We start from the raw sequence: 23,257 nt of genomic DNA, 5'->3' as shown, positions 1-23,257 counted from the left end.
AGCTTTGCAATTTACTATAAATAGAAGCAAGCCCTCACTCTTCGTTCTTCTTTGACTTTTTACGGTTTTCGACAGTTCTTCTCGGAAATCATCAACCGAGGTTTCGACTTGGGTTTTTCTTACGCAATTTCTTTACGTTTTGTTCTTCATTTTCTTTGTACATTCTTTTGACATTACGTTTGTTATGAACTAAGAACATTTTCTTCTAAGGTAATGAAGCCTTGTATATATTGATTTCGATCGTCATTTTTGTTATCTATTTGTCGTGTTTCGATTTCGTTCATGTTTTCATGTATTAAATGCTTCTGATTGTTTGATCAGCTCTCGGATTGATATTAAATAGGAATGAACTCGAGAGAGGATATCTTGTTTGAAGTTAGGAAAACATAGCTCGGGGTGTGGAAACGGAGATGTGATGCACTTCAGGTAGCCCTTAAGGACTTGACCTAAATGCCCACTTAATGGCAGCTTCTGAACGGAGACGTCGGACCTGTGGGCAGACTCTAACTACACTGGAGACGGGGGTTAGAGTACATTAGCGTCTAGGTTAACGAATAGGAATGTGATTTTAGATAACGGATTTGTAGATCGTTGTTGATTATACATAGGTGGATTTGGCCCTAGAAGTCCTTTTTAAATCGAAGTCCCCCCGCGTTGAGTTGTCGTTACTTTATTTACGTACATTCTATATTTGCATGTTTACGATCTTGCATGCTTATAAATTAGGGTTTATCACCATTCCAAATATTTACGATCGGCTAGATAATATAACGATAATATAATTACACTACTCAGCATGTGAATCTACAAGGTCCATGTGGATCGATATCCGGAACCACTGTTCTGCAAAATGCGATATTCTATACCTACGTGAGGAAAACGCGTATCAGTCGGCGGTCGCGATTCTCACATGAAAATGCAACCCAAGATTCGTCATCCTCCTCGAAGTCGATCGATTCCACTACAACGGTGGTGGAGTGGTCTTCCGGCGAGGATTGTAGTAGGAATGCTTCCAAAAATTGAAGAACAAAAAAAAATACCAACAGATGAGATATGTTCATCCCTCGGAAAGGAAAGGGGACGGACCGGAAAAGGCATCTGTTCGTCCTCGCCTCCGCCGCCATCGGATTCCCAATTCGAGAAAGAAGAGAAGGGGTTGAGGTCTTCCTCGTCGTCGTTGAGATGTGACGCCGCCTTCGCCACCTTCACCACCGCCGACGCCGATACTACTGATCGGTTCCAGAAAAGAAGAGAAAAGATGATGGGGATAAGAGAACGGCGATTTGTTACAGACGATGTGGCTAGGGTTGTAAATATAAGATTTGGTAATTAAGGATAGGATAGATATAACATTTAATAATTGTAATAATATTAATTTAATCAAATAATTAAGGGGTTCTCACTAATATTCTAAAAGGGTGTAGATCCACCTAGGGCCGGTCCCAGGGTCTCGGAGGCCCAAGGCGAGAAACGAAAATGAGGCTCTCTTAATTACCAACTTTATTTTGACTATTGAATGGCAAACAAAAAAGGTAAATTAAAAAATAAAATTAAAAAAAAAAAGAGGGAAATTAAAAATTAATTTAAAAAAAGAAAAAAATAAACAAAACAAAGAGAGAGGGAAGGCAAACAAAAAAGGGAAATTAAAGAATAACTTTTTTTGAAAAAAGTGGGAAATTAAAAAAAAGAAAAAAATAAACAAAAAACAAAGAGAGAGAGGGAATAATGGCAGCTCTTAGACAATCAATCAAGGAATCAAACACACGACATAATTCTTGTGACTATTTTGTAGCTCAATGATTATATTAATAAGTTAAAAAATTGGAGGTCCTAAAAGTTTTCGATTTTTCAGAGGCCCAAGGCGACGACCTTGCTCGCCTTGGGCTTGGGCCGGCCCTGGATCCACCTTAATATATCCTAATGTGTTGGAGGTTCTGACTAATAATCCCACTTAAATATTGTAAAAAACGTGACAATAAAATTGCATCTCGAAATGCATTAGTGGAAAAAGAACAAACGTGGGTCCCACGAGTTGAGTGAAAAAAATTAAACATAAAATAACATCTGGAAATGTATAAAATTAAAAAATTACAACTGGGTCCCATGACCTTTGGAGTAAAATTAAAATTAGGGGCAATTTGCTATAGGTTCTTCTATAAGAGATTATATGTGTTAAAATCCATCTAATAAACTCTAATTTCCAGCAAATTTTTGTATTTATAATTTGTCAAAAGTACCCCTATCAATATCCCTATTAATATACGGTAAAATATATCTTCAAAATCAAATCCCCTATTTTTCTCCCCTATTATACTGCAAATCCGAAAATTATAATTGCAAAAATCTGGAAATCGATTTCTTCCCTGTTTCTTCAAAGCGAAAATCTCACCACGAATTTTGAATCCTTTCATAGGTTTGGGTGATTGATCGTTTGCAGTTTTACCGGGTCGTTTGCATTTTGTCGGGCCTTCGGATCGTTTACAATCTGCTAAATCTCGTTGTTGTTTGCTGGTAAGTGTTTTCTCGTTATTCGTTTGCAATCTTGGATACTCTATTTTTTATTTTTGAGTATTGGTTCGTCTTTCCATTGTTTGGTGTTTGAGGTTTCCACTCCTCCCAGTGTTTGCACAATCGCGCAGACAACACACCGTGCACACATCAAAAAAATCTAAAGACGGTTCAAACACGTATGAGTCTCGGTAAGTACCAATTGCATTAACTAAAATATACATAAGATTTTTCGAAGTTTTCGACTTTCATTCGAAAATCATTATTTTTCATTGCCAACGAATCTAAATGATGACTTCGAATCGCCAAAATCGGATATAACTTTTAGAGTTTGTCTATCTCATAAGTCTAGTTTTGCAGTTTGCATTTTTAATTTGTTGTTTGTGTGTAGTTTTATCGATTTAATTTTGCTAGTTTGAGTGTCATTTGTACGAAGTCTACAGATTTTGGGTATTTTAGATATCCATTAAGTTTAGGTAGTTTGAAGAATGAAAATTGTGGTATGTTGTTTTTTAGGTTTTCTAAAGACCGAACGCGAAATAATGAAAATTGTGGTTTAGGTAGTCCGAGAATGAAAATATGTGAAAGACCGGAGTCTAAAAATTGTTGCTATGATTTTGGTTTGTTATTTGCTATTTTTAGCTAGGGGTTGTCGATTTAATTGTTGCTACAATTATCGATGTAGTTGTTCGTAGGAAATTTGTTTGCTATTTTTTTTTGTTGCATTTTTACATGCTATCACATTTAATAATTAACTGTTTGTATTTGCATTTAATACTTCACAGTTTACAGTTCATACTTCATTGTTTACAGTTTATACTTCCCTCTTTATCATTTTTCGTTTACAGTATGCCTTTACAGTTTGTATTTGCAATTTGCAATTTGCAATTTGCAATTTGCAATTTGCAATTAGTGGTTGTTAATATTCACAATTATTACATTTGTTGTTTTATAACGTTCAATCACTTTCTCTTTTTATTTTACGTTCAACAGCCACTGCAAAAAGAAAAAGGGACCGAGCCATTGTTCAACAACATCGAAGAGAGGAAAAGGAATATTAAATGCATACGGACGTCCACGAAATCAATGTCAATGGTGAAAAAGTTCATGGTGTGAAAGAATATGAGCGATTTTCGTTACATTTTTTTTCCGCTGCATTAGGTGAATGTCCCATTGTCGAACTTCGGCACTGGACACTCTTTGTGTGTGACAAATATTTATGCTCGCGAGAACGTTTCAACTCGTATTTGTCCAAAAAAGATAAAAGATGATCCATTTTTTGTTCATAGTGCTAACATGTAAAAAGTCCTCTAGAGCGCAAAAAAAAAATTTATTGTTTAATGATTCACATTCATTTGTTGTTTCAAATTATTTTTGGTGTTTGATAATACAATTTTCAGTTATAAGTTGCAGTTTGCAGTTTTCTATTTTATGTTGCAATTTATTTTGTTGTCCGATTTTTTATTATGTTGTTTGCTGAAATAAAACTAATTAGAAAATGCAAAAAAAAAAAAATGCAATACTATCGAGAACATACGAAGAAATAATTAAAATCCAACACATATGGTCTCAAGAAAATTAATAATTAAGATTGCTATAAAATAATTATGAAAATAGAATTGAAATTTTTTTCAAAGAAATGAAGAATTAATTTTTACATTGACTAGAGGCTTGAGAGAGAGAAATAATATACGTGTGCGAGAGAGAGAAAGGGGGATGAGAGAGAGAGAGAGAGAGAGAGAGAGAGAGAGAGAGAGAGAGAGAGAGAGAGAGAGAGAGAGGGGAGAGAGTTGTAACCGTGTGGTGTGGTGTGGAGAGGAGATAGAGTGAGAGATTTGTGGGATTTGTTTCCTTAATTTTTAAAATTAACTAATTACATAAAAATATGAATTGGGGGTATCTATGTCTATACATAAATAATTTAATTAATTTTAATTGATGGAGGACCTACACCTATATTCATCTAATAGAATGGATCTCCACCGATATAAGTCTAGAATAAGGGGTGTCTAGCCAATTTCCCCTTAAAATTAAGGGATAAAATGTAGATGTCTCCTGGAGTGGGAGAAAAACCTACCTACCATACGGTGCCGTTTAGAAGGCAAAAGGTTAAAAAAAATAGAAGTAGAATAGTAAAAAAAGAAAAATACATTAACGTACATAACTATTTTGCTAACTATTACAAAAAAAAAATGAAAAGGAGTAGCCCCATGTCTTTGTGCGGATAAAAAATACAACAATAAACAAAAATGTAAAAGAAATTTATATGGAATGGTAGGTAGAAAGGGAAAAATTTTGTGGGCCCCACGTAACTAAGGGCGTGTTTGATAAAATTAAGCACTGAATATTGAATGCTGAATACACGAACTGAATGGCTAAGACCGTATCTGAATATTGAATGCTGAACGTTTAAGTTTGTTTGATAACTGAAAGTTTTATTATGTCTGAATAGTATAATTTTACGATATTAACCTTCAAATCATTGAACATAAACTCATAATTATAACAATACACCTAGTAATTATTATATTATTAATTTAGTGAAAATAAGTACGTATAAAGTAAATTTGATTCTAAAACCTTTCACTATAAACATGAAACATAAAATGCTAAATTACATTGAGAATTGAACTAATTTATACAATTAAATATAATATATTTAAAAGGGAAAAAAAAAAGTAAATGGCAGGACTCATGCCGCATGAGAGCTAAATATTATAATATTATTTTTTTTGGGATAAATTAGTCTAATAACCATTCAGCACAACCTCTGGATGAATAAGCTGTGTATTTTGACCTGAATTGTTCAGCACCTAATGATTTAATTCAGATGTCTAAAACAAACACTCTGAATAAAAAAAACCACTAACCGAATGAGAAATTGGTATCACTCAGCGGTCATTCAGCGGTATCAAACAAGCATGGTTCCCATGTATTTATCCGACGGGAAATGAAGGCAGTAAACAAAAATGGCTATAAAACGGAGTCGTTAATTAGCTAAATGTACAAAAAGAAAAGATAAAGTAAATAAGAATGTACTATTCACATTCTCCTATACACTTATAAGATATAATATATATATATATATATATATATATATATATATATATATATATATATATATATATATATATATATATATATATATATATATATATATATATATATATATATATATATATATATATATATATATATAATTTTAATTTGTAAACAATAAAAATAAGGGCAAATGGCAAAAATGCCTATCACATGGGACTTAAATACATTTTGGTCCACAAAAAAAACAGTCTCTCAATTAAGCCCATCCCCATGTCTTTAGTCTAAAATACCCTCAATAATATAATTTTTATCAATTCCACCCATTATGCTTTAACTTCCTTAATATTACACATTGACCCCGGATTTAAACAAATATATCACATTACCCCCCAAAACTTTTTTTTTCCAAAAAATAATTTTTTTTCTGAAATGTTTTTTTTTCGGCCAGATTCCGGCGTTGACCGCCGGTCTCCGGCGTTGACTTTTTTGTTTTTTGAAATTTTTTGAAATTTTTTTTCCTGAATTTTTTTTCCGGCCGGTGAACCACCGTTGACCGCCGGTCTCCGGCGTTGATTTTTTTTTTTTGTCCGAATTGTTTTTCTTAGAAAAAAAATATTTTAATTAATATTACTGTCTTGACTAACTGGAATATGGAAGTGGAACTCAATCTAGTCTGCTCTGCTCTCATCCAGCAAGCTCTCTAAGACTAACTAGCACTAACATCTCTTTAGCCTCTCTGTCCTCTTCGCAAGAAAAAAAAAGTCAATTAATAGTTAAATTATTGTCTCCCACAGTTAAATAACTGTCGGAGACAGTAATTTAGCAACGAATACAGTAATATTAATTAAAAATATTTCTTTAAGAATAAAAAAGTCAATTAACAGTTAAATTACTGTCTCCGACAGTTAAATAACTGCTGGAGACAGTAATTTAGCAACGAATACAGTAATATTAATTAAAATATTTTTTTAAAAAAAAACAAAAACAAAAAAAGAGTCAATTAACAGTTAAATTACTGTCTCCGACAGTTAAATAACTGCCGGAGACAGTAATTTAGCAGCCAAAACAGTAATATTAATTAAAATATTTTTTTTTAAGAAAAAACAAAATTATAAAAAAAAAAAAAAAAATCAACGCCGGAGACCCATCAATCAACGGCGACCGGCCGGAAAAAAATTTCAAGAAAAAAAAATTGCAAAAAAAAAAAAGTCAACGCCGGAGACCGGCGGTCCACGCCGGTCAACGGCGGCGACCGGCGGTCTCCGGTGGTTGCGGGTGAAAGTTGGTGTCAAAATTGAAATTAGGGTTAAAATTGGTTAATTGATGAAATTGGGCTAAATTGAGATGTAAATCATGAAATTGGAGTTAAATTAGGTTTCAATGAATTGAGGGTAATTTTGGTATATATTAAAGAATTTTCCTTATTTGCAAATAAGTTTGAATGGGGTGGATTTATTTGAAAGACGAAAAAATTGAATGTCCCTCTTTTAATTAAGTGCCATTGTCGTAGACCTATTTGTCATTACCCCTAAAAATAAATCTTATTAAATATAAATAAATTAATAACGAAATAATAAAAAGAAGAAAGAAAAAAAAAAGGGGAGGAGGGAACGTGCAAATGCTCTCAAGAATCTCTCGCAAACACACACACTCAAGAACAACCATGAAAGTCACCTCAATTCAACAAATGCTTACATCAAATTAAAATATAGGAACCACATATCATTACTTCAATCCCATCATTTGGATGTGCAATGTTCCTGAAGAAAAACTCAATCAAAAAGTTCTCTAAGTTTCAATTTCTTGCAACGCATTAATATCAAAATCATCCGAACCCTTCACCACAAAGATGATTGTAGTATAAACTACAAAGTTGGTCAAGAGCCTCATCAATATGTTTAATTTTGCTAAAGATAAATGGGTAATGATATATGCAGGCCAAATTAAACATTCAGGCACTTTTTTACTATGATTTTTTACCTTTTTACCATAACTATTTACCTTTTGTACTATTCATATGCACAAAATCGGACTTTTTTTATTCATGTGCTCGTGTGAATTTACGCGAGCACTTGGCAAGTGCTCGTGTGAATTTACGCGAGCACTTGGCAAGTGCTCGCGTAAATTCACGTGAGCACATTAACAGTTTTTTTTTTTTTTCCCACTCGTGTGATTTCACACGAACAGAGAAGATATGCTCGTGTGAAATCACACGAGCCGAACGTCTCTGTTCGTGTGAAATCACACGAGCAATTAAAAAAAAAAAAAATTAACAAGGCCTGCTCGCGTGAATTTACGCGAGCACTTGCCAAGTGCTCGCGTAAATTCACACGAGCAGGCCAAAGTCCGATTTTTTTCGTTTTTTTTTTTCGGATTCGTAATCTACATAACAAGAGGATCGTAAAAACGTAAAAATTACCTCCGATCTGTTGACGATTTGCACGGGCTTTGCGAAAGAAAATCGAAAGGGTAGAGAGAGTTTTTGAGTTTTTTACCTTTTGTTTTTTGAGAAATGGTAAAAAATGTGCCTGAATATTTAATTTGTGCCTGAACAAATCATTTCAGAAGATAAATTATCTTCAAAAGAATCTGTAGTTTACAAACTTAGGCCCCGTTTGGTTGTCAAGATAAGCCATAATTAACTAAATAGTTGGACTTCATTTGATGTTTGGTATCCTCAACAAATTGTCGGGTCGACCAACCAAAATTATATAATTATGGCTTATCTTGCATTATCTTGGCTTATCTTGCCTTCTAATGAGTTTTTTTTGTTAGACGTTTCAAGCTCCAATAAAATAATTGGGTCTCACTAGATTATTTAATCTTATCTTGACTAATCTTATCTTGGCAACCAAACGAGGCCTTAATTGACTAATTCTCCCTCCACAACTAAAACATGGAAGTCCAATTTTAATTCTTAGATATCCAAAAATTACCCACACCTGGAGATGGCGCAAGTACGCGGGTCATCCAAAATCAATTCGACAAGATTGTTATATTATTATAAATTAAGGGACGCAGTTAAGTTTGACGAAAAAACTACCGGACACTACCTCAATCAACCACAATGAGATTATGTACTGATATTACGAGCACTAGGGGGTCATCTGCAAAAACTTGTAACCATAGGGAGTTAAGTGATATTTACCCTTGAATTAATGAGAATACAAATATTGAAACCTCTTCGCACATATCTGCAGAGTTTGACATATTGCATGAAAATCACTATCACTTAAACAAAGATCTCAAAAAGGTATTTTATTCGTTTATATTTCTTGAAGAAGGTGAAAAACGAAAAACAAACTGATTCACTGATTCCTGTACAAAAAAAAAAAAAACTATTTACCAACCCGAAACTTGGCCCGAACAAAACTGAATGTCAAAACCATATCAATGTACAAGGTGTTAACTTTAAAAGTCTCATATTCAAAATTTAGCAACCACAAAGCTAGCTGATTTCATTTTTTCTTTTGTGGATGTTCGGTAGATCGTTCCATTGATCAAATGCGTCTTAGAACAAATGGCATCTGTGCGACAATAAAAACAATTTCTATTAGCTGTACATTAAACACAACTACAAATGAGAAAAAAACAATGTAATAATTCAAACAAGATGACGAAAGTAGTGAAAATAAAGCAAATATACCTGGACAATTTCGACTTGATTTAACTCCAGATGGATGGGTTTCTAAATTGAGTAGCCAATGCCTCTGATAGAAACTTAACAAGGTTTTCTCTCTCAACTTCCTTCTCTCTCTTGAGCTCTAAATGTCGGACCTAAGTCACATGCTAGAAAAAATTAGCAACGCATTACAAAGGGTCCAAAACCATAATATTTGAGAATAAAAAATTTAAGCTCATCGTTCAGTCTTAAGATTTTCAGAACTTCAAACATTTAGTACATGTTTATCCAATAAATGGTGTCACCGTCATCAAAATAACAAAAACCAACGGCATGCAAAGAATTTCTTGCTACACATTGCTAGAACATGACATATAACACAAACCTTATTTGCACTTTGATAACAAGCCTTATAGCATATTATACGTCAAACCATCATAATATTAAGAGTCGAAATTTATTAATACGAAAAGAAAAAAAAACAATTTATCAAAGTTTCAAAAGCGTGTGTCGTAGTCGAATATATGCAGTTTTGTAGTTTTGTAAATTAACAGTGAAAACCAAATAGATTAGTAGTCCAACCTTAACCGAGCCCTTTTGGGATATACCGGTGTCGGTTATGACCACAAGACATTTGATATCATGCTCACTCGCGTATTCATATTGTTCGGTGAGGCTTGGATCACTCAAAGGAACAAACTCTGCCTGTATGTATGTATGTATGTATATATTTCAGTACGTTAGATTATTATACTATAAATATATGACAAAAAAAAATACTCAAGGAAGATCAGATTACTGACTTTGATATTCTCCTCCCACAGTTCGGCCACTAGTTCCATGCGCTCAACTAATAAGCCTCCGCCTCCTCTTGAACAGACAAGGATGTTAATGCCACTGTCGTTTCTGTTAATTGTTACAGCGTAAATGCCACAAATTTAGTAATATGCGGTGAATAATAAAGTTTTCGTAAAAAAACTGTGGACTTCAGTTAAAGGAAAAAAAATCCCCACCTATAAAATTTATTATCAAGAGAAGAATGCAGCAAAACGGTCTCTAACGCAATACTAGTCCCAACTGCACCAGGAGGACTTGATTTCTAGCAGCAAAACAGGTATAGTCACACGCATATCAGTTACTTCTAAGACGAAACAACAAATAAAATGTGTGTTGTGTTGAATGAGGTTAAAAAAAGAAAGGGTAAATTACACCTACACCCCTGAGGTATGCTAAAATAACTTTAAGGTCCCTGTTGTATCGGTAATTACAATCATCCCTGAAACATTGTCAGAAACCCTACTAGAATAATGTCATTGGATAAGTTATTCTGCTAGCGTTCTAACAGACTATTAGTCCCTTTCTAGAATATCTTACTGTGTAAAACTGCGTTTTTTTTTTTTTTTTTTTTTTTTTTTTTTTTTTTTTTTTTGGAAGGATGTAATTGTCACTATAATGAAACGGAAGAAATAAAATGATAGCGTCACTTACATTTTCAGTACTGGCCATCTGCTGAAGCAAGTGATCGTAACGACCACCAACAGAAAGCAGTGTCCCTTCCATTAGTGATACGGGACTATTATCTTTTCTTAAATAAATCTGCATGAGGAAATGAATATTTATAAATAAGAGAAACAAAAAGAATAAAGCTTTTGTTATTTATGCCATTTCACAACATGCTCGACGGTTCTATTGATTAGCCTTATGTTTTTTTTCATAATACATCTCTTTAAAAAGAATGATTTTTTAATTGATTAAAGAAATGAATTTAACTTTTTCTGAAACATTATTCCGGGATGATTTGGAAGCTCTTACAACCAAGTTGGGCATGTTGACGGGGTGTTGATTTTGTAACAAATTAAGAATAATAGAAGAAATCAATGACACAATTATGAATAATACTAAAGAGTTATCTAATGGTGAAGTTAGCTATGTCAATAAATTCATACTCATTGTGATGCATTTGATATTCACAATGAAGGGGGTAGATGAAAATATAAGGTTGCTTATGGATCAAGTTCTAGTATAGAGAATCTGAGGCATGACATCTTAGGCAAAGTCCAGGAGTAAATATTTCAATTGATATTAAAATAATACAATTAACCCCTTCGTAAATGATAAACCTTGCAATTGACCCCCTAAACCTACAAATCAGACAACAATGGCTAGTAAAGAATGGTCAAATTTAGATATATAGAAATACTAACATCGAAATCCTTAGATCTAAACTGAGGGTAGTTTGGTCTTAACTCCGGAAGGGGGAAACTGTAAGGTGAAGAATACCTTAGAGGGTTAGTTGTAATTAACAAAATAAGAGGGGGCGTTTCGTGATGTGTGTAATTTGCCCTAATCTTATTTTATCAGAAATGTTTTACATAAGAAATGGTCCATGGATATAATACCTGGAAATACAAGTTTCTGTGGTAGATTTCAGTTGGTGGCATAAGTGCGTCAAGAAATACATGTCTATCAATCTTCCAAACTCGTAAGTATTTGAAAAGTTCTGACAACTCATCAAGTGCCTTGCCTGTGGATTTATCTGCAACAGCTATCTCCCGTGAATTTTCCTATATGATGACTTAATATAAGTGATAGAAAAAACAAAGTAAACTAAAGATACCTTCAGATAGGGCACCCCTTAGTCTAGGAATCGCCTGATCTGCAGTCCCACAAAACCTTAGTCCCACAGTTTGTAATCTATCTAAAGCATCATCAGCGAGGCCAAGTTCCTGAAATAACCGAGAAAAAAAATAAAGCAGTCAAACTCTCAATATATTTTACTAGTTTAAAACAAAATTTCCAATCTTTTTTTTTTTCTTTTTGGTCTACGTATCAAAAAATGCATCGAGTCATAATTGGGAAAAATTGGAACGCTTCTCTTAATTGTTTCCTTATAAATCTTTTTAAGGAAATATTGCATTCGGTAAACATAGTTAGAAAAACTCATCCAACATAGATCTTAATTTGGAAAGAGCATATAGCAGATAGAAAGTAAAGTTGTATGGCTGCAAAATCATAAAACCGACAAGGGAAAGAGAGTGCAAAACCAATTATGTGGCTATAGAAAGAGCTTACGCACCTGTTGAAGTTGGCGTCTAATTACCACCCATTTTGACTTCCTTTCAGAAGATTGAGGTCGTAAGGAACCCAAAAGCGAGAGAAGCTGTGTCAAACAAAATCGTAAGAAGAAAGAAATTTGTTGGTCAACGTAATTGCATTGTAAAACACCGATCCTACCTCAGCTACTTTCTGTCTATTGTCTGATTTGATTCCTGTATAAGACCATATCCCTTCCATCAAGTCCGCGTGATTTAAATGAATGTCACAAGACTCCGAATTGAAAAAATGAGAAAGAATGTCCATTGTCGCCTGCAGTTGTACAACAAGAATTAAAAAATATGCTATAGAAGACATGTTAGGAAATTAACAAGCACCCTCAGGCACTGAATAAAACGAAAAAGAAATAGCATGCTTAGGAAATTTTTAGTAGCAATTAACGAGGTAACGCTTTCATTCTCCCAAAAGCAATGTTTGTTTTCATTATTCCAAAGAAAAAATTCAATGTTCTCCAAAATGAAATAGGGTCCACTATATAACGTGACCATTACATGATTCAAATAGATACTATTATAATTATCTTTTTGTTTACCATTTATCCAACACAACCTGACGGCTAATTCAAATAGATCGAACTATTACTTGAGTAAGCGAACTCTAGATGTATTTGATCCATCCCTGCAACAGGCTCGGAAAGAAATTAATAATCAAAAAGCTTTCCCCGGCTTTTGAGGTTGAGCTAGAACCGGCTTTTTATCTATATCTATAACCATCTCTTCGGCTATCCTAAGCGTAACCTGAATATCAAGCGGCTTGGCCAAGGGCTAAAGTTGATGAGGCCCCAGTTATTGGGCCTAAACCCACGAGTAATCACCTATCTGATTATTTATAGTTCTAATTATTTTAAGGTGACTTAAATATAAAATATCCCCCCACATAAACACACAACAAAAGAAGCAGAAAAGGAATGACTCTTCGGAAGAGTGAAGATGTGTCGGCCGCTTGAAGGAAGATCTGTCGAGATCAAAGGAGAAGGAAGAAGATTCACAGTATTGTTGAAGAAACAAGAATCTCGATCCTGTAAGCACAGTGGTTAGAGATCGTTGGAGAGTTTTCAAACATTTTCTTTCCCGGGGTTCTAAAACGCGTTTCCAACTTTACTTTAATTTCTCCCCATTTAGTAAGCAATCATGCACATGCACAGATATATAAGCATACACTGCCACAAAGGATCAAGACTAAGTTCAGAACTTTTATTTCTTTTTTCCTTTTGTTTTCTCTTTTCTGGTGTTTACTTTCAATACGTTTTCATACGCTGAAATGTGGAAGGGTATGTGGTAGAGAGAAGTATAGAACCTTAATAACCTCTGCCTCTGTCAGCGAAGTTGCTCCTCCAACGATATCAAAATCCCCCTGTACAGAAAGCATGTTATTTAAATAAAACCCCGATTATGTTCTTCACCAGTATAATCATTATACACATCATACACCTGGAGGTACCGATTTGGAGGTGAATGGCCAATTGCTCTTCGGTATACATATGATATTTCATAGCGCCTGAAAAATGTTTTCTGCACAAAATAGAAAGTTTTAACTTATTCAAAACTCGCAAAAGAATCTCAAATTGTGAAGTCAGCAGTGACAATATTACTAAAAATCTGGATTACCAACAATCAACAATGTTCAAATCAAGCAATTGCGAGGATTACGTTTTTAAAACAAAACCTAGTTTATTCAAAAGACGTGTTCGATTCGCTAAGCTGCTCTAGCTCACTTAAGACTCCTTTATGCCACTACAGGATTCTTGAAAGTAGACATTTTCTTCATACAATTATAAAACTATTTCTTTTACTAATACACAAAAATAAGGAAAAAAAAAACGGATCAACAGGGAACTATTGCTTTCACTAATACACAATCACTTTTATTAATGTAAAGAATTATCAAATAAAAATAAAACTGACGAGGACTACTACGTATGCTTGAAATGAAAATTAAACTTAAACACGTTATAGACTTCTAAGAGATACATATTCCTATTTTGCAAGGTGAACATGTCAACTACTCCCTCTGTCCCACAATATCTATCACTTTAGAATTCCAATGCTGCATTAATTACATATTTTTCAATTCTTCCCTTATTAATTGTCCAGCACTCTCTCTGCATTAATTAGTAAACAAGGGTATTTTGGTCTAACAATATATATTTTCCTAAACTCAAGACATAGTTATTGAGTTTCTTAAGATTTGTGCAAATGTGAAAAACTAAACCACCTTAGGAACGGAGGGAGTAATATAAAGATCATCACATTCCTCGGGAAACCAACTAGCAAAATGGAAAAAGGAAAAAGGAAAAAAGAATAGAATTTCAAGGAACGGGAAAAAATGGTAAACCTTAGTGTGTCAACTTTCAATCAATGATGAGTATTAAGAAAAAACAAAACAGCAAGTCGAAATTAAAAGAGTACCTGCTTTGCGATGATCCACTTTGCAAAGGGAAAGCGTAGCTCATGGCAAAACTCAATCATATCTCCTCCATGGGTTAACGTTTTCACAGTATTCCTTAATATTTCAGCATAGGAACTTTAGAAGAGGAAAAATCAATAAATGCACAGCAAAGATTTAAGGATTTTAAAAGAATGGCGCACCTATTTAATTGCTGGAAATCACCGAGTATTCTCATCGGTATGATCTCTAAATGCTTTGCACAGTGCTGTCTACAAACTTCTGTAGCAATATCGATAACTAGATCACGATTGGCAGTGTCCACATCCGTGAAAAGAATTGATGAAGTATCGTCTCTAACTCTTCCAAGAGTCTCGTGATTGTCCTTTTTGCTTAACGAATCCTCGTCAAAAATTGCTGACACGAGTTTATCGTAAATACTCGTGTCTTCGGAGCTATGAATTGTCTGTAATATATCTGCAAAATCAAATTTCCATTTATTCAATCATCACCATCACCTAAAGAAAATGAAAAACATATCCTTTTGAGTCGAGTATTTCATTAGAAATCAAAAGGGAATAAAAAGAACGTTTGACCATTATATATGACGTTATATATCAACCTTGTTATAATAAAAAAAATTATAGAAAGCTATATATCACATTATCATTGTATTTGCTATTATATATATTTTTTTATTTATAAAGAAAATAAGTTAAAATAAAAAAAGCTCGTGAGTTGTGAATAACTGTAGCAGGCTCAAGCTCGAGCTCGAGTTTTTGTCGTGCCGGTTTGGCTAATTACACCCCTACTTATAGATGTACTAGCAATTTATCACATTTCATCGTATATGTTGATATAAGAACCAAGGTAGTTAAACTCGGGATTTAAATCGTACAATAGTAAGATTCTACGGCTTTACACCCTTACTAATAGTAAAATCGGAGTGCTAAATCGCAAATTCCTTAAAACCAGTTGAAATCGGTAGTAAAATCGGTAATTTCAAGTTTGGGCTTGAATCTCTGACTTTCTAACGAAAATTTAGAAAGCCCAATTACCCAGATAAGCCCTAATTTGCTAAAAACATGTTTTCTTAATGCTTTATGTTTGTTAGGACATATTTTATGCGTGTTATTACTTGTTTTATTTCTGTTCGGAGATGTTTTCTAAGTACTAAAAAATACAAATATAATGGCTTGCTATTAATTTTACAATATATGTAAACTCTTACCATTTTTCGATCCGATTTTGCTACCCTCTCCGATTCAACTTAAAATCCCGATTTTGACTACCTTGGTAAGAAGTATCATAAAAATCTACAAAAAGATTAAAACGACTTACTATCCAATAATTCGTACTCCATTCGCGGTGGAAAATCATGCTTAAGAAGTTCAGTGGCCGACGGGCGATCTGACGGACTTGGGGACATCAAGCGCACTAGCAGGGACGCCTGTTCCGGAAACTCGGTGACCCAACCAGAAGGTAGCTCTCCCTTTAGTTTCAGATCAGACAGCACAACGTGCCTCTCCATTGCTGTGTCAAATGGATGCCACAGTTCAAAGAACACGATTCCTAAGCTGTACATATCAGCCTATACATACATAGATACATACAGTGAAATGAGATGGGCACATATAAGCTAAGCCACCTTCTCATAGTATATGTGTTAAGAAATGAAACTAAAGATTGACCTTCTCGTTAATTTTCGGCCACATCTGCTCTATCTCGGGAGCTGTGTAGAAATAAGTGCCAACTTGACCTGTACCGTCGAGAGATATCCCAACTGTTTCGATAGCATCTGCATCCTGGTCCAATTGCTCCAGCTTCAAAAACTTTGCTGAATGTAAAAACGGAAATCCATTTAGTAAGTTACTGCAAGAAAATATAGACAACTCAAATAAAACAGAGAGTGACGACTAAAAGGAGATCTCTTGAAAAAACACACGAATCAAAATAGCAAAGAGAAATCATACGCAGCTTGAATAATATATGGCTATGTTGCGGTTAGTGAAAATCATGCTTCAATTACGAAACATAATATAAATCTAAATAAGATGCAACAGAAGTCCTTTCAACGAACAAAATAAGCGACAAACTAGCTTAACGATTAATGGCGAATATGGACGGAAGAAACTATGGAGACTGATTTTTATATACACAAGAAGCAAACATTTGATACGGAATTTGTTAATACGTAATGTTTGTATGATTTAAGGTGCTAGAAATTGGTACTTACCGAGACCAAAATCCCCAATTTTGATATCATTGCGCGCGTCAAAAAATATGTTACTAGGAGTCAAGTCGCGATGGATGATTCCTTGTCCATGTATATGTGCAAGGCCTTCCACAATTTGGCGGAATAAATGCCATGCGAGTTCTTTATCCAGGTTATTATAAGATTCAAACATTTGCTTCAGTGTCCTTCACTCAAACCGGTCAAATTAGATGTTAGCACTGTATATATATCAAAATCCAAATCAACAAAAATTGTTCAAGCATTGTATGCGGTTAGAAAAGGTCTCCTGATAAATCGGTAGAAACCTCGATTTGACTGTCCAAATATGTACTCGATTTGTCCCATATTATTTGTATTTTTGGGGTGTTTTTTTTTTTGTTCTAAATTATTTGTCATTTTAGAGTTCCAACAGAGCATTAATTGCATTTTTATCAATTTTGCCCCTTATCACTCTTAATTAGTTAATTGAAAAACAATTAATGACAAGGGTATTTTAGTATTTACTATGTTATTTTTGGTATAATCTATGCATATTTATTGAGTTTCTTAATATGCGCGCAGCCACCCAAAACGACATATAATATGGAGCGGAGGGAGTATCTAGTTATTTAGTGTGTCGCAGAATTGAACTTCGGTCTTAAATTCTTTAATGTTTTTTTTTTCGTTTTTATTCCTTACAGTTATGCAAGCAGATGGTGCCGATTCCCTTACACTTCATATTTTTGCATGCACATGAGCATACTCACAAGTTCCCAAACTGCAGACTCGTACAAAGTGGTAAAGTCAAAGATTTATCCTATTTGTTTTGATTTTTTTTGGGGGCATAAAGGAAAGTAGGAATGGATATTAAAGAAGTTGTTTTACCTTGGGCAGTACTCCATCTGAATATATAGGTACGTTGACTCGAGCTTATTTTCGTGTCCAAACTGGTCTGAAGAACCTGTGTCCTTGTAGCTGTAACTGGAACTCATGCCAGTTTTCGAACCCCATGCAGTATTCGCGGAGCTTCCAACAACTCCTGTTTCATACCAAGCCTGAAATATTTAAATCAGGTGAAACAAGAATAAGAGACGAAATCATAGTACGAATAACAGAAAATAAAATAATAAAGCCGTCGTTTTCAATCTATTATAATTATAGTAAATGTTGATTGATCACCTTTACCGAAAATCTTTAAGTTGTTAGAGATGTCAATAATTTAATATTTAGTAACTCTACCACTGAATTGAGGAAAAAGAATAAACCTGAAAATTCAAGCGAAAAGATAATTAATTCTCAAATGTCGATACCTGGTAGTACCGTACAACATGTTGATGCTGCAATCGCGCAAGAGTAGCTACTTCCCTAAAAACCAAATCATGCAGGAGGTTAAATGACAGACGAAGTACATAGAATTAAGTTAAGCGCTTTCGTAAAGAATTCAGCATTAAAAAAAATGTGTGCTAAATAGGACCAACGTAATAAAACAAAATTCTTACGAGGGAACATAAAATTTGAGGTGCTAAAAAAGCAGCAGAAACAGACCTCAATATGCGGTCATTTACAGGCAGGCTCTTTTCCTTTAACCGAATCTTCTTCACGGCATATTGCCTACCGTCTAACTTATTCTTGCATAACACAACGTGACCAAATCCTCCATGACCTGTCAAAGGTAAAAAAGTATATAGTTTCAGACATACAAAATATTATATGACCACAACGAGTCGAACACGAAAGAAGCATTAAACAAATAGCACATCTAATTGTAAACTTCTGCAAAAGATTAAGAGTGAATGTAACCTAACTCAATGAAATCCTTCATACAAATATTGGAAACAATATGCAAGTAAAATAAATCGAAAAAGTACTTCCTCACCAAGAGGTTGGAGCTCTTCAAAATCATTCAAATAACGGGAATTAAGAACCGCAGATGAACTTTCGCCTCCAGAATCAGGAGCAGTTTTCCAGAAGTTGAAGACTTTTGACGAACCCTGTTAGATTGAATTCAAGAAAATAAAAAATAAAATAACATCATTAACGAAATGCACATCCATTTTACATGGTTAAGAGAGAGAAAAACAAAATGCACAATTAACTAACAATGCGCTTCCTAAACACACGATCAAAAGTCTTGTCAAAGGACGAAGCTGGTTTAATAGCCATATCTCGCACGCCTTCCGAAACTATCTGAAAAAGGAATAAATTTATAGGCAGTGGGTAAAAAAAAAATACATACATACAGAGATATATATATATATATGTAACCCAATAAACGGAGAAAAACTCACCCCTATGTTGAGGAGCTCTGACGATATTTCCGGCAAAGCATGAGCAAGTGGTCCTTCGGGAGCACAGGCAAGGCGTAGCAAGTGGGCCTATGGGAAGCAAAATTTATTCGTAATTAAATATTTAAAAAACAAATAGCCCAGAATAATATAACAAGAAAATCACCAGAAGCAAATCTCTCTCGGCGGTTTGAGTAAGCTGATACTGAGCAGTGGAATCAGAGGACGAGGACTCTGAATCACTATCCAAATCACCGTAATCAGTTTCTGATAGATTTCCTTCGGCAAAAATATCCTGTACAACGAAGAAACTTTCATAATGCTTCGTTAACAATAAAATTAGCTATGCATATATTAACTCAAGTAAAACAACAAAAAAAAAAAAAAAAAAGACCACCTTCGCAAAGTCAATGGTACCATTTCTGTCTGATTCACCACTACTCGAATGAGTACTTTTTGTCTCACATTCACTCTCTTCTTCAAGTGTACCTAATCTTAACGAATGCTTATTTACATGCTCCGCTTTATCACTTTCCACCTCTATTGGCTTCGTATTCTTCTCTAGTTGCTTGTCCGAATTAATATTTTTCTGTTTCAAACCGTCAAATTTCTGAGAATTTATTATTTTGTTGTTATCTTCCATTTCCAGGTTCCAGTGCAACAACTCCCCCGAGCCGCTGAAAAGATCTACATGACTATAGACAAAAGAGCAGATCTTGCCACTTGGCACAGTAGCATCCTTTTCAAAGAGCTGCCGACTTTTATCATGGCACATAACCTTGACAAGAAACCAATTAGAGAAAATTAGTGATCTGTATGTTACTACTAAATGAGTTTATAAAATCACCGATTTTATCAATTATATGATCGTGCAAGTATTATTAAACTGACTATCAAAAGGTTATAAGATGTTTCAAGTACGATTAAATTTGAAGTGTTTTCATCACTGATGGTTGCCATGCCACAAATCAACATTTCTGCAATAAACTCGAGCAGGAACGAAAAATTTAAGACAGACCAAAAAATGACGGTGCTTACAGATTCTTGTGGCAGCCCTTGTGGGATAATTTCAGACAAAAACTCTTGAGCAGCCTCAACTAAATTGTAAATCATCACACGTCCTTCTCTAGCATTAGAATTAGCCTGCAATAATTTACCACAACATATTCATTATTCAAAAATTACAAAGAGAACAAATGAAGCAGACTTAGAAAATAAACGATATCAATATTTTACATGGAATATGGAAACATACATACAAGTGAAGGATATAAGAATATATAAACCGAGACATCACACATGGAACATATACATTTAATCAAAGCTATTCACAGGATTTCTTCTTCAGTCAGTCAATTGCAAGGATTAATTTGTTAGGACAAGAAAAAAGGCAATCTTTATAGAGTATGGGAGTGTAGGAATATACTGTTTCTACCGACTCTCCTTGAAGTATACAGCCGACTTACATAGTTTGTGGCAATAGATTTCTTTAACATCAGTTCAAGCCAATAATAACACTGAATTTGAATCACCATACATTATAATTATAACCCCTCTCGTCATTTTGATTCAAAGAAGGGAAACATCTAAAGAAAAAATTGCATATAGTTTGTCTATCACTCAGTAAGAGATATATAATATATCTTTGTTCATTACCTATAGAACTCTATAAGGATACAAATATAATATAGAGCTTATATAAAGGAAAAGTCAACGAACATAGTTTCCATAGTCTGGATGAAATTTTACATACGGTGTTATAAACTAACACGGCAAATTGCTAACATTTTTCCCGATACAAAACGTTAAGCATGAAAGACTTATAGCACACTACCATTGGGCAATTATATCACTTAATAAATGTATGGAGATCATAAATTTATACCTGATCATGGAGTAGAGATAGAAGGTTTTCCGCATCGGTTTTAGATAAGCCTTTCTCGTGTACTATCTGAAGCTTTGGGCATTTGTATGGATAACCTTGTACAAATCTGTAAAAGAACATACTCTTAGGCCCTGTTTGGTTGGCAAGATAAGATTAGCCAAGATAGGATTAAATAGTCTAATGAAACCCAATTATTTTATTGGAGCTCGCGACGTCCAACAAAAAAAACACACTAGAAGGCAAGATAAGCCATGATTACATAATTTTGGCAGGTCAACCCGGCAATTTATTGGGGATACCAAACATCAAATTAAGTCCAACTATTTAGTTAATCTTGGCTTATCTTGGCAACCAAACGGGGCCTTAGATAAAGTGTGACAAGAGCACCATTCGGTGAATAATGGATATGGCCCACACAAACCTTACTGAGAGCTCGGCAGAAACATCAGAATCCTCATATCCAGTATCCTTTGAGTAGGGCCTAATTAATTCATAAATAGAATATCAGGAAAAACAAGAATGAAGATGTAAATCTAAGTTTAATTTGTCGTCATATATCATATAATTTGGAACCTGATTTTGATGTTGATTTGAGTAGGTGATTCAGAAACAACTTTGCAATCATCCTGAAATATGGCACACCTATAATTCCAGGATCCATGAAATTAGTCACATAGAAGTTTGTTAATATATCACAAGCATTTCTAAGTAGTTAACTGGCATTCTACATGACGGCAAGAAGTAGAATAAAAGAGAGCTTTTAACGTGAATACCGTCAATTTTCCAAATATTTTTCAAGGAACAAATTTTAGCTAAAAAGCGACCATTAACCATAAATGATCAACATTCTACCCGATAAAGCGGAGGGGAAAAATTGTGCATCAAGAGACGGAGTTAACCAAATCCAAGGTTCTGATAAAATTGAAGTTCTACTTTTTTCTCGAAAATCATTTACTGGGATTAATCAAAGGACAAGAAATTAACACATTGAAAATCGAAAGAGCACAACTTGCTCACAAACGCATGAAAAGTGACGCGTGTATGATAACGACAACAGAACTAATTTGAAAACATGAACAAGGAAACAACAACACTAATTTATATGAGGGATGTGATTATAATTTTTTGTTCTTCTCTCTAAGTAGTTCACTATTGAACTGGAAATAAACATGAATATTAAGAATCGTATCCCCTTTTTTATTCATCTGAATTGGGAATGAAATGCATAGTAAATAAAGTAATAGTAGTACTTACAAGGCGGTGACTTCCTCGGCAATAATTTCAGAGTTATCGGCGGCGATTGAGTTGTGGTCCTTTGACTGTGACCTTCGTCCGCCGCGCTTCTTCTTCTTCTTCGAACTGTGACCCATTCTTCGCAACTGATATTTTTTTTTGCTTTTTTCTTTTTCTCTTTTTATATAAATAATTAGACAACGAAATCTGTGCTGCGATTATAGGAATATAGCAGATAGATAATTGGATTTCAATTCATTTGTGAAGAATGAAAAATCAACTTACGCGAGAGCAAGTCGCTCGGAATTTGAAAATTGGTGACAGAAAGAGCTGGCGCTGAAGTGGCAACGCCTTTATACCTAATGGAACGCAAGGGTACACAAATTAATAAAAATCTTTGTATATTTCATTTTCATATAAGTCTTTATATTTTCTCAAAAAAAAAAAAAAATATAAGTCTTTATATGATTTATGATACTTTTCTCAAACGGGGCCACTATTTGTAGCGTTTTTTGTGAATTAGTACGTGACAACCGATCTTTATTATTCTAGATTTAGGGATTATATTTTCGTCAATAAACCCATTCATCTAAAATATATTTTTATAAATAAATGAAGAATTAATGTATACGACAAAATAAGGGGCGGAACCAGAATTTTTCGATACAGGGGACGAAAAGTTTGGAGAATTAATAAAATATTATTATTATTATTATTATTATTATTATTATTATGAAATAAGTTTACATATCAAAAAATAATTCAAACTCCTAATATTTCTTGTATTTTTATTAAAAAAAATTCAAATTCTACATTTATATAGATTATTTATCTTATTATATATACAAATTATTTTAGTAAAACTAATTCTTTTTTAAGGGAAGTAAAAATTAATTTTCCTGACGTTAATATATGATACAATGATCACCTAGTTGATACAGTTAAAAAAAGGTGCGACCTCTAAAAAA

The 23,257-nt window shown here is 33.9% G+C and overlaps 1 protein-coding gene across 1 annotated transcript; it reads right to left on the bottom strand.

Annotated features, from left to right (window-relative positions):
• Positions 1-8,761: 8,761 nt before the first annotated feature.
• Positions 8,762-22,685, bottom strand: GCN2 (protein kinase family protein). Its single transcript, XM_088820938.1, has 30 exons — positions 22,311-22,685; positions 21,630-21,698; positions 21,478-21,537; positions 21,057-21,162; positions 20,210-20,314; positions 19,569-19,949; positions 19,338-19,466; positions 19,175-19,261; positions 18,987-19,073; positions 18,763-18,877; positions 18,432-18,549; positions 18,197-18,251; positions 17,772-17,941; positions 16,908-17,092; positions 16,363-16,508; positions 16,013-16,262; positions 14,875-15,148; positions 14,695-14,788; positions 13,717-13,797; positions 13,583-13,639; positions 12,407-12,538; positions 12,249-12,332; positions 11,790-11,898; positions 11,572-11,708; positions 10,661-10,768; positions 10,186-10,271; positions 9,976-10,078; positions 9,755-9,877; positions 9,197-9,327; positions 8,762-9,077 (listed from the first exon to the last, which is right to left on the bottom strand). The coding sequence occupies exons 1-29, from the start codon at positions 22,424-22,426 to the stop codon at positions 9,217-9,219; spliced, it is 3,678 nt and encodes a 1,225-aa protein (XP_088677064.1). The 5' UTR covers positions 22,427-22,685; the 3' UTR covers positions 8,762-9,077; positions 9,197-9,216.
• Between the last annotated feature and the right edge of the window lie 572 nt (positions 22,686-23,257).

Source organism: Erythranthe guttata, chromosome 7, assembly GCF_056151865.1.
Source record: "Erythranthe guttata isolate IM_541 chromosome 7, IM_541, whole genome shotgun sequence".
Lineage (NCBI taxonomy): Eukaryota > Viridiplantae > Streptophyta > Magnoliopsida > Lamiales > Phrymaceae > Erythranthe > Erythranthe guttata.
The sequence above is the reverse complement of the archived record's forward strand: the minus strand, read 5'-3'. Positions and strand labels throughout refer to the sequence as shown.

Coding starts and splice junctions, on each gene's coding strand:
- GCN2 (XM_088820938.1), bottom strand. CDS start 22,426: ATGGGTCACAGTTCGAAGAAGAAGAAGAAGCGCGGCGGACGAAGGTCA. Junction 21,163..21,477: donor TCTGCCGAGCTCTCAGTAAG/GTTTGTGTGGGC, acceptor GTTCTTTTACAG/ATTTGTACAAGGTTATCCAT. Junction 18,550..18,762: donor TGAAGAGCTCCAACCTCTTG/GTGAGGAAGTAC, acceptor TACCTTTGACAG/GTCATGGAGGATTTGGTCAC.